The sequence below is a fragment of the Porites lutea genome, chromosome 6, assembly GCF_958299795.1.
Source record: "Porites lutea chromosome 6, jaPorLute2.1, whole genome shotgun sequence".
Taxonomy (NCBI): Eukaryota; Metazoa; Cnidaria; class Anthozoa; order Scleractinia; family Poritidae; genus Porites; species Porites lutea.
The window spans coordinates 15,810,330-15,830,166 of record NC_133206.1 but is presented as its reverse complement, the minus strand read 5'-3'; the positions used below and the strand labels follow the sequence as shown (position 1 = coordinate 15,830,166).

The following is a 19,837-nucleotide window of genomic DNA, read 5'->3' as shown; positions in this document are numbered from 1 at the left end:
GCAAATCTACAATATCATATTTTAACAGGCCAATCATGGCGCGTACTCAAAGCAAGGATTTCGGCGCTACAATGTATTTCGCCAGACGGACTGAACCAGAGTTTAGTTTCGTCTGTAGCGCTGGCTAGCCAAAATTTAGTGTTAAATTTATCAAAAACTTTCATAAGATAGTAAATTTTGAATATATGCATCATTCTAAACGAGTAATGTAAATTATATTTCCTATATTAACAATCTTAATTTCCAAACACACTTGTTGATAGACAACTTTGACAGAGGCCTTAAAAAACCCTAATTTGAGTAATATGATCGAGTTTCAGCTGCGTAACACTTACTATTGTATTCTTTGTTTAAAAGCTTTGAAATAATGTTTAACCCGTCGGGTGTTTCATTTCTTGCCAAAGTCTTTTCTAAGGCAACGGCATACTGGTAAACAGCATCGTAAAGAAAGGCTGCGTATACTGGTACCTGTAGGTTAAGGTAATATACCTGTAGGTTAGTTAATGACCCCCCCTCCCTTAAGCCAACACTTTGCCCACGGTAAGAAGTAAATGTTAAAGTTGGCTTATGGGAGGGGTAGTAGTATAGGGCGCACCGGTTACTCCGGTTTTTTGAGCAGGAATCTCATTAGCGTGAGCAGGAATACATTAACACCGATGACGTCATAGGCTATTGTCTTGATCTCATAAATAAAATGCGCAGGGATGCCATTAAGATAAGGTCATGTGCTATTTTTAGTTGGTTTAGGATATCTAGTTACTTTAAGGTCGATAAACGTCTTCGTTTTCGATTGGTTAGTTAGAAAATAAGAAACGTTTTTATTGGTTAATTCATACTGTCTGAGGAGTAAAGTCAAACTTGTCTGTGACTTAAAATCACAGAGGCGTAATGTAATTATGCAAGTCCTATTTCCTGCTGCTGTGATTGTCCTAGTTCCGGTTCACTGACTTTTGGCGGGCAAATCGTGCATATTAATGAGGGCAAAGACAAACTAGCTCTTGTCCTATTTGCTGCTGCTGTGATTGTCCTAGTTCCCGTTCACTGATTTTTGGCGGGCAAATCGTGCATATTAATGAGGGAAAAGGCAACATAGCTCTTTTTTTACACTGCAATTAATGTTTTACTTACCCCTCTCCTTGTCACAATTTTGTTATTTTCCTTCCGCAATTTTTCTATTCCCATTTTTCCCTCCTCCTCCGCCACATTTCTATTGTTTTCCCTCCCCCACCACCACCACCACCACTACCACCACCGCCACATTTCTATTGTTTTCCCTCCACCACCGCCACCACCACCACCACATTTCTATTGTTTTCCCTCCACCACCACCACCACCACCACGTTTCTATTATCTTCCCTCCACCACCACCACATTTCTATTGTCTTCCCTCCACCACCACCACCACCACCACATTTCTATTATCTTCCCTCCACCACCACCACATTTCTATTGTCTTCCCTCCACCATCACCACCACATTTCCATTGTTTTCCCTCCTCCTCCTCCTCATTTTTATTGTTTTCCCTCCTCCTCCTCTTCTCCTCCTCCTCCTCCTCATTTTTATTGTTTTCCCTCCTCCTCCTCCTCATTTTTATTGGTTTCCCTCCTCCTCCTCCTTCTCCTCCTCCTCCTCCTCATTTTTATCGTTTTTCCTCGAAAAGGCCAAAAGGCTAAAATCAGACCATCACATTTGAGTTTGGCCATATAGGCCTGATTTTCGCCTCTTGGCCTTTTCGAGGAAAAACGATAAAAATGAGGAGGTGGAGGAGGAGGAGGAGGAAAAACAATAAAAATGAGGAGGAGGAGGAGGAGGAGGAAGAGGGAAAACAATAAAAATGAGGAGGAGGAGGAGAAGAGGAGGAGGAGGGGAAACAATAAAAATGAGGAGGAGGAGGACGAGGAGGAGGACGAGGAGGAGAAGAGGAGGAGGAGGGGAAACAATAAAAATAAGGAGGAGGAGGAGGAGGAGAAGGAGGAGGAGGGAAAACAATAAAAATGAGGAGGAGGAGGAGGGAAAACAATGGAAATGTGGTGGTGGTGGTGGAGGGAAAACAATAGAAATGTGGTGGCGGTGGTGGTGGTGGAGGGAAGACAACAGAAATGTGGTGGTGGTGGAGGGAAGATAATAGAAATGTGGTGGTGGTGGAGGGAAAACAATAGAAATGTGGTGGTGGTGGAGGGAAGATAATAGAAATGTGGTGGTGGTGGTGGTGGTGGAGGGAAAACAATAGAAATGTGGCGGTGGTGGTGGTGGTGGTGGTGGTGGAGGGAAAACAATAGAAATGAGGAGGAGGAGGAGGGAAAAATGGGAATAAAAAAATTGCGGAAGGAAAATAACAAAATTGTGACAAGGAGAGGGGTAAGTAAAACATTAATTGCAGTGTAAAAAAAGAGCTATGTTGCCTATGTTGCCTTTTCCCTCATTAATATGCACGATTTGCCCGCCAAAAATCAGTGAACGGGAACTAGGACAATCACAGCAGCAGCAAATAGGACAAGAGCTAGTTTGTCTTTGCCCTCATTAATACGCACGATTTGCCCGCCAAAAGTCAGTGAACCGGAACTAGGACAATCACAGCAGCAGGAAATAGGACTTGCATAATTACATTACGCCTCTGTGATTTTAAGTCACAGACAAGTTTGACTTTACTCCTCAGACAGTATGAATTAACCAATAAAAACGTTTCTTATTTTCTAACTAACCAATCGAAAACGAAGACGTTTATCGACCTTAAAGTAACTAGATATCCTAAACCAACTAAAAATAGCACATGACCTTATCTTAATGGCATCCCTGCGCATTTTATTCATGAGATCAAGACAATAGCCTATGACGTCATCGGTGTTAATGTATTCCTGCTCACGCTAATGAGATTCCTGCTCAAAAAACCGGAGTAACCGGTGCGCCCTATACTACTAGGGGTAGGTGGGTAGTTTCCCAGAAATGTATAATGTTCCTAAAAATTATACTGGAACACTCAGAGGGACTTTGTCACGTTATTTCTTATTTTTTTTAAAAAAAAGATAAAACGTGTGTCGTATCAGTTAAATTCCAAAAATAAAGGACATGTATTGTTTTGTTTTTAAGACCACATTTAAGCATTGAAACTGTTTCTTGTCGTCTGTTGCTACGGGTGGCGGAAGGACGGACATGGATCAAATCTTGAAAAAGTTAGGCTGAATTGTTGAAGTTTTAATGCTATGCGCTAGTAAATATCTCCAAGACATTTCTTATGGCTAGTGTGCCCTGATAAAATTTGTTTGGTACCTTCTTCATAATTCTACAGGGCTGGAGCATTTTGAGTGTGGCTGAAGGCGCAAAGTAATTACTTCAGCACAGAATTAACCTAAAACACCCAGAGTTGTAAAACACCCATTTCTTCGTGATATAATCCCTTTAAAATGCTTACCATAAATCGGAACAGGTCGCCCGGCCGGTCATTTTGATCATGACAAAGGCTTTTCTAGAGAGGTTTCGCTAATACCCTATCCCTGTCGTGAATGAAACTTAGGAAAAGAGTGATCGGGCTTGATAGTCCTGATTTCTGATTGAAAGCGAAATTGTCTTTTTTGGCTGGTCAGTTCCCACTTATGGTCAGACTTGTAGGAAAGCATTCATGATAGGTCGTCAGTGGGTACAGAACGATCGTTATACCAAATGAAAAAGAGCAACGAATTCATTTTAGTTTTGTATATTTTCCATACAGTAACCTGAAAAGTTTTGTCAATTTGGTTATAAAGAAAACAAATTTAACCAAGGGGGATTATCAAAGCTTTGCTTTCCAGTCCTCACTGACTTAAGTTGACTCTACTATGAGGGGCTGCTTACATGGACGGAGGAAGCAGTGGCGGATCCAGGCGAGGGGACCGGGGGGCCCGTCCCCCCCCCCCCCCCCTTAGTTTTAGACCAAAACGAGACCGGGCCACCCTTATCTCAGGGTCTGGATTGATTACGTAATTGATTACGTAAAACATATGACGCTAGGATGATTCGCCTTTTAGGGTGTTCCTGGAATTAGGATCTTCCTCCCTTCATGTAAAAAAAAGCGAGTACTGGCTCAAACACGTATATATCAACAGCACAGTTTTACAGGCCAAAAAAAATGTATACTTTCAAATACGATAAAATTTCTTAACACAAAAAAGTCTAAATTACAATGTCTAGGTCTCCTGATTTTTTTTTAGTCAGTAAAAGCTGCAAGTGTGAAAATAGCATTATTTACAAAAAGAGGGCCAAAATAAAGAAGCAGTAAAAACATCAGTATTGCTTACTTACCTCAATTGTCTGGTTTTTTAGTGTGTAATTTGGGTTGTTGAATAAGTGGCCTTCATAACCTTGGCTGTAAAAAGGCGGCTCTGTAGACCGCTGTTTTATGGTTCGCTGGAAATGTGCGTACGATCCGCTGCTTTCGTTTATATTCAATGACATCACCAGAGCTGAGTCAAAAGCCTGTTGGAATTTGCATCTGCTGTAGGAATCGCTGCTGTCGCAATGGGGGTACGCCCAGGAATTAGGGGTCTGTTTGTTTAAAAGAACCTCGTGGTGATTTAAGAAAAAGAGGATGAATGCATAATCACCGTTGGTGAGTCCTTCTTCACAAGCAGGAAGAAGCAGTTCTTTGGCGTAACGGAATTCTTCCAGTACAATAATAACTGTAAATGAAACAATATCATTGTTATTAGGTCCAATATAATGCACGTTTACAACGAGGGTTATTCGGCTTTGGTTTTAATGAAAGTATTGTAGGAAGTGCAAGTTAAAATGGGACCCATGAAAATAGAGGTCTAGAATAACTGCTAACCACCCTGCTTCTTATAATTATTACTATACTATCCAAGAGAGGTTATCATTTTCATTACCATTGTCGTTGTTGTTATCGTTCTCAGTCTCATTCTCATTGTCATTATCATTATCAATGTCATTATGGTTATTGTTATCGCAATCAGTACTACAGTAAACACCCGCATATAAGAACAAATGGATCAAGAACACCAGGCTGAAATTTGGCCAATAAAGCCCTATTTTTATGAGAACAAGATCAGCCTGAAAATTGTAACATGGAAAAAGTGTCATGAATACAAAACATGTAAGTTTATGTTTGCTGTCAGATAACTTCATTTATTAATATAATCAAATTACAGAATAATTATTTATTTTATTTTCCTAAAATATGCTAGATATACCTCTAGCAACATGTTTTGGATAGCATTACTAAATAAAAATTTGAGAACCTTTTGAGGCTGATTTTTCATCAAGCACCCGATAAATAAGAACTCAATCAGCCTGAACTCCGAAATCGTGTGTTCTTATATGCGGGTGTTTACTGTATTTCACTATTTTTTTTGTGGCGTTGTCGGACAGAAATGTATGCTGCGCCTTGTTGTTGTTATTAGTGGCCATGATCGCGCAAAAGATTGTTACTGTTCCATTCTGGGAACTACCGCTTTATGCCTTGAGTCACTCAACGCAAACTCTAGAAAGACATTAATCCGGCCACCTCCGTCTGTAAAAATACACGCAAAACAGCAATCACTAATTTGTTTGCTCACTTCTAGCCTGGTCCTTGATTAACTTCAATTTCTGCTTGGCTTGTTTCATGTATTCTGTTTCGTTGAACTCGAATAGGTCCGAATCGTCAAGCTCTACTTCTATCCGGATCTTAATCTCTGCCAGTTTCAGCTTTTTGACGATGTCTTCCTTGCGAGTTAACCATTCTTTCTTTTTCGTAAACATGAGGCCCACATTTTTCCACTTGTAATACTGAAGCAACATAGTTAGGTACTCGGGTATTTTCGATGCTTGCGCGTAGGTTCTCATAAACGTCGAATAAAGCTTCTTATTTGAAAGTTCAGTGCTAACGCACATCTATGCAAAAAGGAAGCATAAACAAAGAATAAATAAATCAAATGAAAAAAACAAATTGATGATCTAAGGATATAGCGACCTCTACCAGTACTTACTCAACTTATGTTCTCTCGTAGTCCTCGACGATTTTGAAGGAAACCTCTACGGTAATTTTCAATGTAAAGTTAATGATCTGAAATTGTTGGAATGAACGTCTATGGTAATTCCAAAACAATTTTCGTGAACGTAAAGAGTTTAAAGAAAATTGCTCAATCTCCATCGCTGCCCCAACATTTTGAATACTACTAATAAAGGCTTTTCGTTTGCTATCCTGGTTTTGTACAAAAGAGGGTAAATAACTTGATCGTGGAACCGAAAAATGTTTGAAAGTAGCAGGCCGTAGATACTTAAAAAGGCGAAATTTTTAAGCATATTGTCTAATCTTTGGCTCATTTACATTTTCTTAAATCTTCAATCGGTGACAAAATTGTTAAGACATCGCCGTCAAATGGGGTCACTTCAGAAAACAAAACAATCTCCTTCACTTAAAGTTCCCGGATATGTCGCGTTCTCCTCTTCATTCAAAGTTGATCGAGGTGTTGTTTTCTATACAGGTAGCTCGAACAGCGGCACAGCATTATGTGGAGGGGTTGGGGGAGAAAAAAACTTATCTTTCCCCTTTTTTCAGTTAGCAAAACGTCAAAGAGGCCCTCTAGGCCAAGGAGACTCAACTAATTTTGTTGCAGATTGTTGCTATTAATAAAAGAAGTTGGAATTTAGAATTCATTTCTAACAAGTTGAAGTCGAATTATTGAAAGCAGAGGACCCTTATTCTTGAAGACCCATAGGAACAACTTATTGGGATAGGTAATCATTTGTTTAAATCGCTACTAGGGAAAGTTTTTAGCGAGAGCTGGAAGACCCCTGGTCATTGCCATACATTCTCTCCGAGTACGTTCCTGAAGATTTCAAATTCTCCGTTTCCTTTTGGCCTGAAATATGTCAATCAGACACCGTGAACTGAACAATATCTTCTCTTCCTCTGCAGCTGGTTGGACAAGAGAAGGCGCCCATTGGCTCTTTTTTTCTTCTCATAAACTTTACGGCTGCAGTTTTTTCACTCGTAACATGATGTGGGACTGTTAGCTGCCCCTGGGTTTCCAAGGATACTACAAGGATGCGATGGCACGGCACGGCCGTATAAGAGTCTAAATGTTGTTTCTTTCAGGCAATCTCAATTGTACCAGAAGGTTAGTGCAGTTGTAATTCAGTCTAAATGGAGGATAACTTCCAGTAGGACTGTCTCTCTACTCAGTATCCGAGAAAACAGCCAACAAACAAAAACAACAACAAAACCCCGAAATGAAATTATTGTTCAGTTGACGTTAGATCTTATTAGAGGTCTAACTCTATTCAGCAGACATGCAACTTTCAAAAGGTAAAAAAATAAAAACAAAAAAAAGAAAACAGCTGACGTAACTTGAACGTTAGATGTGTGTCGTCTGGCTAAAAAGGAAAAAAGTGTATACTCACATATGATATCATGGGAACATTAAATGCAGCAGCTATCCGAGCTGAAGTGTTGCAGTTGCATCCGGGCCCGATAATTGCAGAAACTTTTTCCTCGTATAACTGATGAATTAGCGCACGTATAGTCTTGTTTTCGTCCCCTTCTTCGCTGCAATTTGTCTCATTCCAAACAAACGTAATGTTATGGTCCTTCAAAAGGTTATTATCCTTATTGATGTCGTCAATAGCGATGCTGATGGCAGACGCATAGTAGTTCCCTTGCTTGGTGTATTCTGCTTGTTTTAAAGGGATGAGCAGACCTAATTTGTAATTCATTGCCTCGGTGACGGAAAATAAGAGTAGAAATGCCAATGTAGTAACCATGGTTTACAGCTTTTGTTTACCAGTAAATTTGTTTCAATTGTAACTCTCTCGTCGCCTTCTTCTTTGTTGCGCCGCTTGCTATAAGGAACTTGGTTAAATAATTCTCGAAGGCACGTGATGGCGTCGCTCGTAACCTGAAACCTGCACTTGACCTCCAACTTCAGGCAAATGAGTGCTAGCAATAGCTATATTAATTTCCTTTTTGTTCAACGTTATATAAAGAGTTTTTGTATGTGTAAATAATTCATGAATGTCAGTGAGACCTCATGCAGTATGGGTTAATCCAATATCATCTGGTTGGAATCTATCAAACTGGACGTTTGCTACTAAGCAATGTATGACTTAACCAACTCCGAGTCCGTATTTCCTAAAGCGACTTCCGCTACCTTTTTTAGTGGAAAAATAACGTCAGCCTAGTAACTTTTAAGACTGAAGATCTTCGATGTTCTGTAAAATAAAAAGGAGTTTATAACATTATTGTTCTAAATAAATATTGTTATATATTGTTTTGTTTTTTTTTTTTTCACAAAAGAGGCAAGAGTGGCAGTAAACTACCAAAAATAAATTGTAGTAGATGGAACAGTTATACGTCGAAGATCGAGAGTGTTCAGCATGCATCTGGTGATGGGATATTAGAATATTATTATAATTATTGGAATATTTCATCAGTTGCGGCAATAAGTATGATATCCCTATTTCGGACAAAGACAGATGTAGGTAAAATACTTGTTATATATGGTTGCTTACAAATCTTGTAATCTTCATTTTTTGCGGTCACTGGCAGAATCATACTGCAATAGATTTTTCACTTCGACAAGAGACACGGGTAGATACATGTCACGTGACTTAGTGTTTGACATAGAAGGAAATCCAGTTTAGCACCTGTCAAAGTTTGCCAACTTGCAGGAAACTCAATCTGACAGACCATAACACTTATTCAAATAAAAGCGGCACCATCAAACATCCTTTTATATTAACGAAGAATTCTCATACAAATTTGACAGAAAGAAGGCATCGATAAGGACAAACTCCAAACAATTCATTATTGACACGCACGAACGTCTGCTTTAACCTTTTGTACCGTCCATGGTGTATGTAGTTAAAAAACGTTGGAAATCAGTACTTGTATTAAAAGGCAGTAATTAACCTAGTAAGTAAACGTCGTCAAGTCTTTTGCTGTATAGGTGAGCGGGTCACAGACTGTTGGTAGGCCATTTTTAAGTGATGTTCTTACTTAGGGAGAAGAGCAGTAACTGGTGATTGAATTTCTACCAAATTGATTTTTCACAGAAAATTCTTCGTTTTCACTGTCACGCAATAAACACGGCACAAAAAAAATAAATTAGAAACCGTCTAGTGGAAGAAGCCAAAAACACAGTTTCTGAGGTATTTGCCGAAACATTTCACGCACCTTTGCAGAACTTTGTATAGAGACGCCATATTGATGGCCACCGGAAATCAACAAAAACATCTGGAGTTCACTTTTCCAGAAAAGCTCTTCCTTTTCACTCGAGAGCTAGCATACGTGCGCATAAACACATCTTTTAATATTTGAAATGGTTAAACTTTCAATGAGACGTCAATTTCCTATTTTGGTGTCACGCACTGTGAAAACTCGGAAGTTCAAATTGCTTCGAAATGAAACATGCTTCGGGGCTGGAAACTTGTACAAAGATTTATTTTCCATTTATCTTCAACCTAGGGTAAATAAGAATTCGTAAAACCTCGCTTTTTTGTCTTTTCAATCTGATGACGTCACAGTGAAAACCACCAAGTGTGTTTCCGTCGCTTCTGGGCGCTTAAAACAAGGTGTCTGATTAAAACGGGGTCCACTTCATACAGTTTTGACTAATAAACGTACAGCTTGTCAGTATTAGTCTTTCGATGTCAAGTACGCACTTTTATTGATTCGCACACACACACACACACACATCACTGGAAAACTGAAAATGACAAAAAAAAGCTACGTTGTTTGCGAGAGATTTGAATTATCAGCTTACAGCTGTACGAATAAAGTAAATACCGTTAAGATAATCCTTCCCTCAGCGATTTCGGAAGTTTTTTTTTTTCGCTTCCTTTAGAAACTAACGCCATTTTCACTTCAGGAGGCAGTTTGATTGACTTTTAAAGGGGCGGAGCGGGAATTGGGTTTGAATTGTCAATGAAAGAAATGAGGGTAGGAAAAGGTATACACATAAACCAGTAACTGGTATACTAGTTATTCCCTTACATTTTAATTCCTAAAACTACTATTTCAAACATCCACCCTGGATTTTTATTCAGTAAAAAAACCGTTCGAAAAATCATCCAAACATTCTCAATCATTAATTAAACCAATGACTCCGACCGTCGAGCCATGATTTGATTGAGTAAAATATTGGTTTTGAAGAACAAGGGGGAAAGAAAACCAAGGTTTTTGACCAGAACACCCCCAATTAAAATTACAATTTAAATATGTGTTTGTTCATTTACAGCAAGTCCAAACAATAAACATCTGAACTAGGTTAAAAATAAAAATATATATCCTACGAAAACAAAAAACCCTCGAAAAAGTGATGTAACCATATATTATTTTAAAAAAAGCGCAAACACGACACAGATTATCACTAGATAGGAAAGGCTTCCCAGTATATAGCATCTTGCCTTGATTAATTTGAACATCTCTGTGTCCTGATGCGTAATTGTTTCTAGAACGACTTCCTAAGACGCGTTCATTAAAAATAAATAAAACTGTTTGCAGACAGCATCAAATAGTCATTTTTCATGAAGCAAAGCAATCGGCGAAGAGTAAAGATATATAAAAGGAAGAGAAGTTCCTTCTCACAAAACCCCTGTCTCGGAGGTTTGGTTGATGTCTGTGCGTACTTCTTCTCGTGTACTCTATAAAGCCACTGCACGTGTCGCTTCTCCCAGTGCAGCTTTGTTCAGAATCATTTTCTTTTCACCCCAAAAACCTGGTCTGGCTGGCTTCCTTGAGCGGTGTCAAGAGCCATGTGTATAGTAACTATAAAGACTTTATTATATCCTTTATTGGGAGACAAGCAAGGACACTTGAAAAGACCCAAATTAAAAGGGATTGTTAACTTTACCCATGCTATTAGCAGCTTCGAATTATGCGACAAACTTATTTTTACGGACTCAGCTTCCGGGGGTACTCCCTTCTATAAGCCATATAGGTATGTGCCGCCCCAAAAGGTGTGGGTTTTGCGCCGTTTTGGTCTGAAGACAGGTATAGACTTTTTCCATTTTGGTCTGGAATCGGGTATGGTATCGAAGGAACCACGGGAGTGTATGAACGTATTTATCGTAAGGGTTTCAGTTCAGCTGTCAGTTCCAAATGAGTAAGACAGAAACGGAAATGTCCGTTTTCGAAATGAATTTTAAGAAATCATTTTTGCTGTAGTTCTAATCTAAGTAATGATGACATAATTTCTTTTAGTATATACACACTCAGTGATCTTGGTGATTTAAGCAATCTGATTGGTTCGCTATCTCGGACTATTCAACAATATTCACCTCCTAGCGAGTGGATAATGTGTGAGCTCGGTGTCTTTTCCATTTTTTTTTAGAAAGATCTTTTAAAAGTCGACAAAATCCTAGGGCTGACTTTTTTTAAGGCAAGAAAAGACTTGGAAGGATTCAATACGGCGTTTTTCAATTTACCGTAGCCGAGTTTTGTGCTCGATGGATTGTTTACAACTCCCGTGTATTCGCGTAGAAGAAGCCGTTTCGTGAACTCAGCGTTTTCTAACAAGAGAATTTTGGCTCAAAAAGCGAAGTTTATTTATGACAAACAAATTTAAAAGGAAATGTTTGCAGAAATTCTACGTTTCAAGTAAACAGGAAAAAGAATGATACAGGAAGACGACGTCTTACCTCGAGGAACCGATCGAGCCGCCATTTTTTTCAGCACTTCATGCGAAGAACGGCACAACAAACCCTTTTGGCTATAAACTTGGCGAGTCAACAGAAATCAACGAAGCTCTACTTTTCTTCTCAGGTAAGGAAACAGTTCAAACTTTTGGCGGTTCCATTTAAGCCATTACGCTGTTGTTTACGAAATGATAAACTTGTGAATTGACATGTTTGAAAACTCTGCAAAGATCTATTTTTAAACTTACGTGTGATTTGATCTGTCAATCAAATCGTACTTTTTAATGGTTTCCTCTCTGATTTTGTTGAGATCACTTCGTGTGTATATACTAAAACAATTATTCTTTTCAATCTCGGTGAATAGTGGCTTTGGGAATATTTACCTCGCCGCGATATTTAGCCACTATTCACCTCGATTTCAAAGAATGATGGTTAAATAGACCAGGTCTGAAAACGGATTTTAGAGGCCAGGGGCCCGTTTTCTCGAAAAGTCCAATAACTTTGAAAGAAAAACCTTGCTACAAGGACTTGTCTTCCCGATTTTGAAGATATATGGAAAGTTAATGAAAGTTCGATAAATATCCCATCAATAGACTTTTAAGGTTCTAGAACATTCTAAGTGTTTACCTTTAAAGATGCAACATGATGAATAACCAAATTACTAAAATAAGCTTTGCATGCAGAAAGATAAATATTAACAGTATGCTTTTTGAGAGTGGGACATCTTGTCTCAAAACTTGACGTCCATCAGAACATAGTTATCTTTTAAATGAACATTTCGACCTTTTTAGCAATTAACTAAGGAAGCATAAGTTTTGTGGCTCGTTTTTGTTTGCAGATACATCCTACGCAATATATGTAAACCTATCATCAATGACCACCAAACAAATAAATAGAGAGCTGTTGAGAAGTAAGCTTTTATAAGAAGGAGTAAGCAGTTATAGATAGATAGCGAAAGAGAAGAACATCAGGAAGAATGTAAAACCGCCTTGCGAGTAAGTAAAATAAGTTTAACTGGCTGATTTTGGTGGATTTCCTCTTCTTCTCAACGACCCCATCAATAAACGCCACCAAAAAGCATCGTTTACCAGTGGAGAAGCCTTCTTTATCAGTAGCACACAAATAACCTTCATCAGAGGTGGACTGAGTTACGTTCAGTAGTGAGCTGAAAAAGTCAGTTTATCAACCTGTTGAATAGTAACACAGTTTCTAGCTCACAAACCAGTCATTTCTGCTTCGTTAACTGTTAACTTTATCATATCATTTTCAAAATTATTGAAACTTCGATCTTGAAAGCAAACACGAAAGACAGCTTTCCGGACCTGAAAAGTTACCGGGACGTTCGAAAAACGGGCCCCAGGTCTGGAGTCCAGTACAAAAAGAATATTCGCGCAAGGGAAAATCAAATGAAAAGAACTCATGTACGCCAATTAACCCTAAAAAATATTCATGCTACGGCCTAAAAAAAATTCAAAGAAGGAATTTGATAACGAAAAAAAATTCCTGCTGCTCAAAAATTCCCCACCCCCCCCCCCATAACTTTTCTAATGGTCCTTCCCTAATCAACCCTTCATTAAAATAAATAGCAATTCAATTCTACTCACAGTAATTACCACACTTTAAGGAATGTAAGACGTCTCAGACGTTTTAAAAAGTCTTAAAAGACGGTTTATACCCATATTTCCTCGAATAGCCGTCCCTCGATTAATCGCCCCCTTTCATAGACGTAAAAATTTAAAATAATCGTCCCTCTCACTCCTCTCGCTATCTTCCTTTTCACAAATCCCCTCTCTGTCAAGCTGGAGTAGAGTCTGATCCAGCAAAACTTATCAGTAACAATTCAAGCCCTGAAGCCGAAGATATAGAAAACTGAAAATAAATCAAGGAACCAAAAAAGCCCTAGTTCAGTTTATTTGATGTGATCATTTTTTAGGTTAACGGGATAATAAAAATATATATATTTAGGGCACGATAGCCAGTGAGTAATATTTGAATTCAATCCGACATTGATAAAGCTATTCTGTAAGCTAGATTTGACAAAACATCGTATGACAAGAAACGAAATTGACTCTTATTTCATGCATAGCTACCATAGCTACCATAAGAACTCCTTGGAAACATAGTTGACAACGGATGCTGACACAGCATTTTTGTGGCCCATTTAGTTATTGACAACTTTGTGCTTTTAGAAACGAAATGAGGTAACATTTGGTTCGGGTTGATATTTTGTCTCCATCCTGAGGCCAAAGAAAAGCTTAACCGGGCATTAAAAAATATGATTATATTATGTTGAAAACATGAGCTAAACAAGGCAAAATCTAATAAATAAAAAAGGATAACAAATGACCACTAAAACCTCAATTAAAAGAATGAACTTTGGTGAATTTCAGTTTCACTTTGGAAATAATCTTTATGGTAGCCTGGGTCAATAAAAAAAAGTACACTATTACTGATCCTGAAAAGACATATAGACGAGGCTTCCAAATTTTATAATATATAATTCTGATTGATAGAGAATGCAGGGAAATGATTATAATTAGGGAAATAGGTACCTTTATTGACAGAGCATTTAAGCACATTTACATAGACGTAGGCAGCGTTTATTATATACAACATCTGTTTCCCCCTTTTTTGTCCTGAAAATCTTATGAATGCTACCGACGACGAATAATATTTTCCCGTTTAGTTTTCGTGAATTTAACGTGTTTTCCATAGAGAACTTCAAGTTTTATTTCAAATCTTGGACTTTACGAAGAATATCACGCATGACGAAACACGTCAGCAAAGCTGGTAAAGTTGACCCGGCCTCCAGTGAAATATTCTTATAAACCCGGGCTATCTTTAACTCGCTTGCTACGGGTAACCCTAGCACAAGGGTAACCCTCTCCCCTTGTAAACAGGCCGTAACAGAGTAGCATCCCTAAAAGATCTATATTTATGTAATTGTTAACTAGATACTCAGTTCTAATTAGCTAGTCGGGACAGTTGACACTATGAACAATTTGTATAAACTAACGGAAGTCTCAGAAAACCGCGTCTACTCAATAGTGATAAAACAGCCAACCTAGTAAGCATTCTCTGAGTACAAGATTTGCGATGAGCAGCTAAAATGATACGTATTGCTTGATTCTGTAGAGGTTCTAAACGTTGCTCATTCTGTTTACGACAGTCTCCCCAAACAATACGCCCATAATCAAATATACGTAAAATGGTTTGCTTGCAAATTCTTAACAGAACATTTCTACTTAAAAAGGCTGAAATCCTATTTTATATCTTCAGTTTCGGATAAACCTTGGCGATGTATAAGAAATGTGATCATGTCATTTCAATCGATTGTCAATGACCAGTCCTGTTCGTTGACAATCTTTTCACACAACTCTCTTCTGGTTAAAACGGGACGTTCAACTAGAGATATTTATGTTTCAGGTTTTTAAATACATCATATGATGAAAAATTCTCATGCGATTAAATGTGCCACGCTAAAGATAATAGGTGTTTGGCTACGAGAGCACTGTTTCAACAGTTTCAGCCGCGGTACCGCAAGTAAGCAACAGAAAATGTAAATAGCTGTAATGCAATTCTGACTCTTAAAAAAATGTAAGAAAGCTTTTAATTTTGTTCAATTTATTTGATATTGAAGTTATTTCTCCTTGACACGACAATCAAGCTGAAAGTTACACAACATAACATAATTGAATATTTTCCAGTTGTATTAAATTTGGGAAGGCCTACGTGTTGCCTATAAGTGGAACATAATATACCTCTTTCAAATGCATGTTAGTCATTATAAAGCTTTCCTACATCTGCTCTTAATGGTATATTAAGTTTCGATTTATGCGCGATGGAAGGGCATCACGTCGCCCGTTTTTCGCGTGAAGATAAGACTGTCTTATAACAAATTAAGTCATTGCTATCAGTTCAGGACGCAAATGTTGGGTATGGCCTATAAAATTGCTCTCACTTTCACTTTCAGTGAAAGACATCCCGTGTGTGTTGAAGACCTTAAAATTAACAAGCTTTATGATGAATGGACCCGTCAATATACAACCTGGTCTTACTAATCAAACATTTTAAAGTACATACCCCTCATCGAAACAAAACACTAAATGGTAAAATGAATGCATCATCTTTGCGAAACAAAACCAGAAAAACAAATACAGAGTATATAGTAACAGAATTATAAAGTGAACTCACCGACCTTGGAACTTGGCATCTAAGTAAAAGTCCAAGGAATACACCTGTAAAAAATTGATTGCACGGGTGTCAAATTTTGAAAGGATCTGTCAATTAATGTTTAACTTGTCAAAAAAAGTGTGTGTGACTAACATAAAAATTAACTGACTGAATAAAAATTCAAAAACGTTTTTTTTTTTTTTCCTGCAAAATGACAGACGGCTAAACAAACTAAACTAAACACAAAGCAAACGAGTTTTCTTAACACATTTATTTAATGCTTTTAAACGTTGTCCATATTCTTAGGCAAGCAAAATAGCAGCACTTCACAAACCCAAATGCTTTGAAAGCCTTAAATGGCGAAGGAAAAACAAGACTGCGAAATTCATCGAAATTACTATTCAAAAAAAAAAAAGAAATAAAAAAGAAATATATATATATCTCATTGGACGGTTTGGTGTGTAGAATCGTGGGATACTTTTACTCGTCTCTTGTAATACGGCGCACGAGTCACTTTTCGATTGCTCACAGGCCCTGTGAGTAAAGTGCACTTAACTACAGTGAAACCTGTATTAAGCGGACAGTAGCCGAAGTCCCCAAATTTACTTGCCTTATTTTCTTTAAATGAAACCTTTATTAAGCGGACACCTCTATTAAGCGGACGCGGACACCTAAAAGGTACCTGAAATGGTCATTTCTATTGTTGCCAGCCTGTTTTTCAAAGAAACGTGACATGACGGTTTTATTTGATTAGTTTCACAGTATAGAGCTTGTTTAATTTTTCACTCAGTCTGATTTCTTCAAATTTGAGTTGCAATCTATGTTTATGGTACTATGATCAATTGGTCCACTTTGATATATAAATTAATGCAAACGTGTATCGTCATGAGCTTTATCAATTAAAAGTTTTTATTTTTAAAATCGTTTTGTGACGAAATTCATACAGTTCAAGTTTCATACAGTGCAATAATTTGTGGTATCTAACGTATATACTGGTACACAGAGGTATCCAACAACTAATGTAAATGAGTCAGGACACTAACGTTCATAAGAAATGCTTATTTTGGGCAATTCTGCGTGCGAATGTGTAACAATTATCTGAGAGGTGATCATCATTCCAGGGTATCAAAACCTGATGAATATGCAACTACAGTACACTGTGTTTTACATCGCACACCTAGACTGTTCTCAGTCCCCCTATTTTTACCGCAAGTTCGATATGGGATCGAGAAACTATCCTCACGGGCAGCCATCTTGGTTTCATATATACCGAGTATATCCTGGGGATGATATACCTAGGGGGCGGGGGTAGACCCAGGGTCCCGCCCTCTCGATACATTTGGAACCAAGATGGCCGCTCGTCACTTCTAAAGTTTTTTTTACGCCAAAAAAGGGACTGGGTGAACAATCAGTCTACTCGCAAACACCGTACTCCAAGAGTCATACAGAAATCTAAATTGTTGACATCTTTACCAGAGAGGAGTCAAGTTCTAACAGCTACAGTTTCAGATTACTACATTTTTTCGGAAGATGGTATATACATGTATTCCAGAGTCCCCATCTAAGAGCATCCGGGAAATTTTTACTTGTGAAATCCAGAATCCGAGAAAATTTTGTATCCTAGAAATCGTTAAAAGAAAACTTCAGAATAGCATTATTTTTGTCTAAACTGATCATGATCACCTCAAGACCCCTCAATAGAACTTTCCTTTGCTATTTTTGATAGAAAATAACTATTATGTATACCAAAACAAACAAACAAAGCAACTACCACAAGGTGTTCCTTTCCCTTAGGAAAAGAAAGCGGGGAGTTCCATTTTTGATAATCTTTGTGCCATTTGTTGTTTCATAGAGTTTAATATCTTATCTTTAATATCTTATTTCCGGCCATTATTTTACTTCATATATATTTCTGTAAATTCGTGATATTTCAATAAACCTGATGAAGACTGGTATTGGCCAGTCAAAATATCGCAACTTAACTCTATTTCACGTTGTTTGATCAGTCCCTGTAAAAGTGTTCTTGACTGTAACGTTTTCAATTTTATCTATTTTGACCGATCACGATCTTTTTGGATCCGAAGTTGAGCAAGATTGTTCGTACACAGTTTTTGCCGGGGTTTTTTTTTTTTTTTTTACCTTAACTAAACTTACACCACTTAATGTGTTTCGTCTGTACGTTGTTTCATTTGTAAATTAAAAGTCTCGTGGAGTTCCCGTTGAATAGTTAAGTAAGCGGAAATCTATAATCTTGTTCAAATACAATTCATTGCTTGTGACGTTTATGTAAATATGGCACCTACTTCTGTTGTACTTTATTTATTCAGTTAGTGTGGTAAATAAATCATTACTTATTTATTTAATTTATATTTTTTTATTTCTCATAGTTTTTCATTTAACGTTAAAGTTACCTCTTCTTTTTAAGGTATTAAAGTTTCGGAATAACAAAAAAATAATTTCTTTATGCTGAACATACCATAGCAACCGACTCATAGGCCGCAACCAAGCAGTCTAAAATTATGCAAATTATCTACCCAAATATTGTGCCTCCGACTTGGCTCATAGTCGACAAAAGAAAATGAGGCTTCACTACGCAGAATTAAAAAAAAAATAGCAATCGGCTAAAATTGGGATCGTTTTAGAGTATTAACCTTGGGATCGTTTTAGAGTATTAACTTTACCATTACGCGCATCCCAATTTAAATCCAGCATCTGTGTGAAGAATTATGATTAAAGTGATATTACCATTTTCTTTTCCTTACCATAAGAATATCCTCAAGAAGAGAATCTGTGTAGTCAAATTTGGAATGAAGTAGATGTACTGAAAAGCAAAAAATGAGTTCAGAAATAAATACCTTTCAGCAGGCTACATGTACATTTCAGGTGGTTGTAGAACATTTAACGATTTTACGCGAACCGTCACAAATATGATCTCGACATCATCTCCAAAACACATCGAAGCTTTCAATCATAAAAACGAAACCGTTTTCTAATGAGTAAAGTCAACGATCCGAGAGCAATCAGTAGTTTCCCTCCGTTGCTTATCGTCATTTAAATGACGCCATTGTTTGAAATCACAACTTGGTTGTAAATAAACGGTGGCCTGGAAGGGACCTCATTCTATAATGTTTGCAATGCATACACTTAGCATTATTTACTTGCCGCAATAGTGTGAGAAAATAGCACTACTTAAAAGCACCTAAAAGCAATATCTGTAATTTAATCCAGGTATTTAATGGATCGGTTGATCGGTTGTTTTTAATACGAGCTCTCGATTTCAGAAGTTTTAATCACTTTTTTTTTTTCATAACTATTAGTCGAGACATCCCACGACAGATTTTGAAATCAAGCTGTTTTACACCATTTTCTTGAAGCGTAAAAGCGGAAACTGCGTTCCCGAAAAAAAATTCAAAATATTATGTATTAATTGCTTATTTTAGAGGTTAAATGTAAAATTTGCGTAGAACAGTCGTCATCAGCCGGATAACTTCATTAACTGTAATTGTTTCAGTAATAGGTAGTAGCTAAGAAGGCTTCAAATACGATGATTATTTTGATTCAGATAAAGAATAGCGTCAACGAGAATTTGAATAAAAAGACCGCCTGATGGCAGACATATCCTGTGTTTAGAATGGCGATGCATAATGTTGACCTTTGTTCTTTGTAAAAACTACATCCCCTAGGCTTTTTCCTTAAAAATTGGAAACAATTAATAAAAATTAATTACCGTAAAATTCCGAGAATAAGCCCCTCCATGTGTAAGCCCCTCCAAATATAAGCCCCCCCCCCCCCCCCAACTGGTAACGCAAAAAACCCTCCGTTAAATCCCCCCTCTAAATATAAGCCCCAAGGGTGGCTTGTACTTGGAAATTGCCCTAAAATACAAAGTAAAACAAAGAAAACCGGTAAATTTCCTTCCTTAAATAAGGCTAGCTCAATCGATTTTTAAACGCAAATTTCCCTTCGTACATACGCCCCTCCGAATATAAGCCCCTCCAAAAATAAGCCCCTCAAAAAATGAAGGGCCTTTGAAAAATACAAGCCACGGGGCTT

The 19,837-nt window shown here is 37.7% G+C and overlaps 1 protein-coding gene across 3 annotated transcripts in view; it reads right to left on the bottom strand.

Moving 5' to 3' along the window:
• The window catches only part of LOC140941551 (atrial natriuretic peptide receptor 1-like), a 42,363-nt gene that overhangs the window by 18,467 nt on the left and 4,059 nt on the right, over positions 1-19,837 (bottom strand). The window contains exons 1-5 of one of the 3 annotated variants that reach the window (XM_073390571.1): positions 15,806-15,853; positions 7,379-8,185; positions 5,551-5,866; positions 4,277-4,653; positions 336-468 (exon numbers count right to left, since the gene is read on the bottom strand). In XM_073390571.1, coding sequence (XP_073246672.1) covers positions 336-468; positions 4,277-4,653; positions 5,551-5,866; positions 7,379-7,738 — 1,186 coding nt within the window. In that variant the 5' untranslated portion in view covers positions 7,739-8,185; positions 15,806-15,853. Of the gene's footprint in view, positions 1-335; positions 469-4,276; positions 4,654-5,550; positions 5,867-7,378; positions 8,186-15,805; positions 15,854-19,837 lie in introns of those variants that run through there. The other 2 variants (XM_073390573.1, XM_073390574.1) reach the window with 2 other exon arrangements.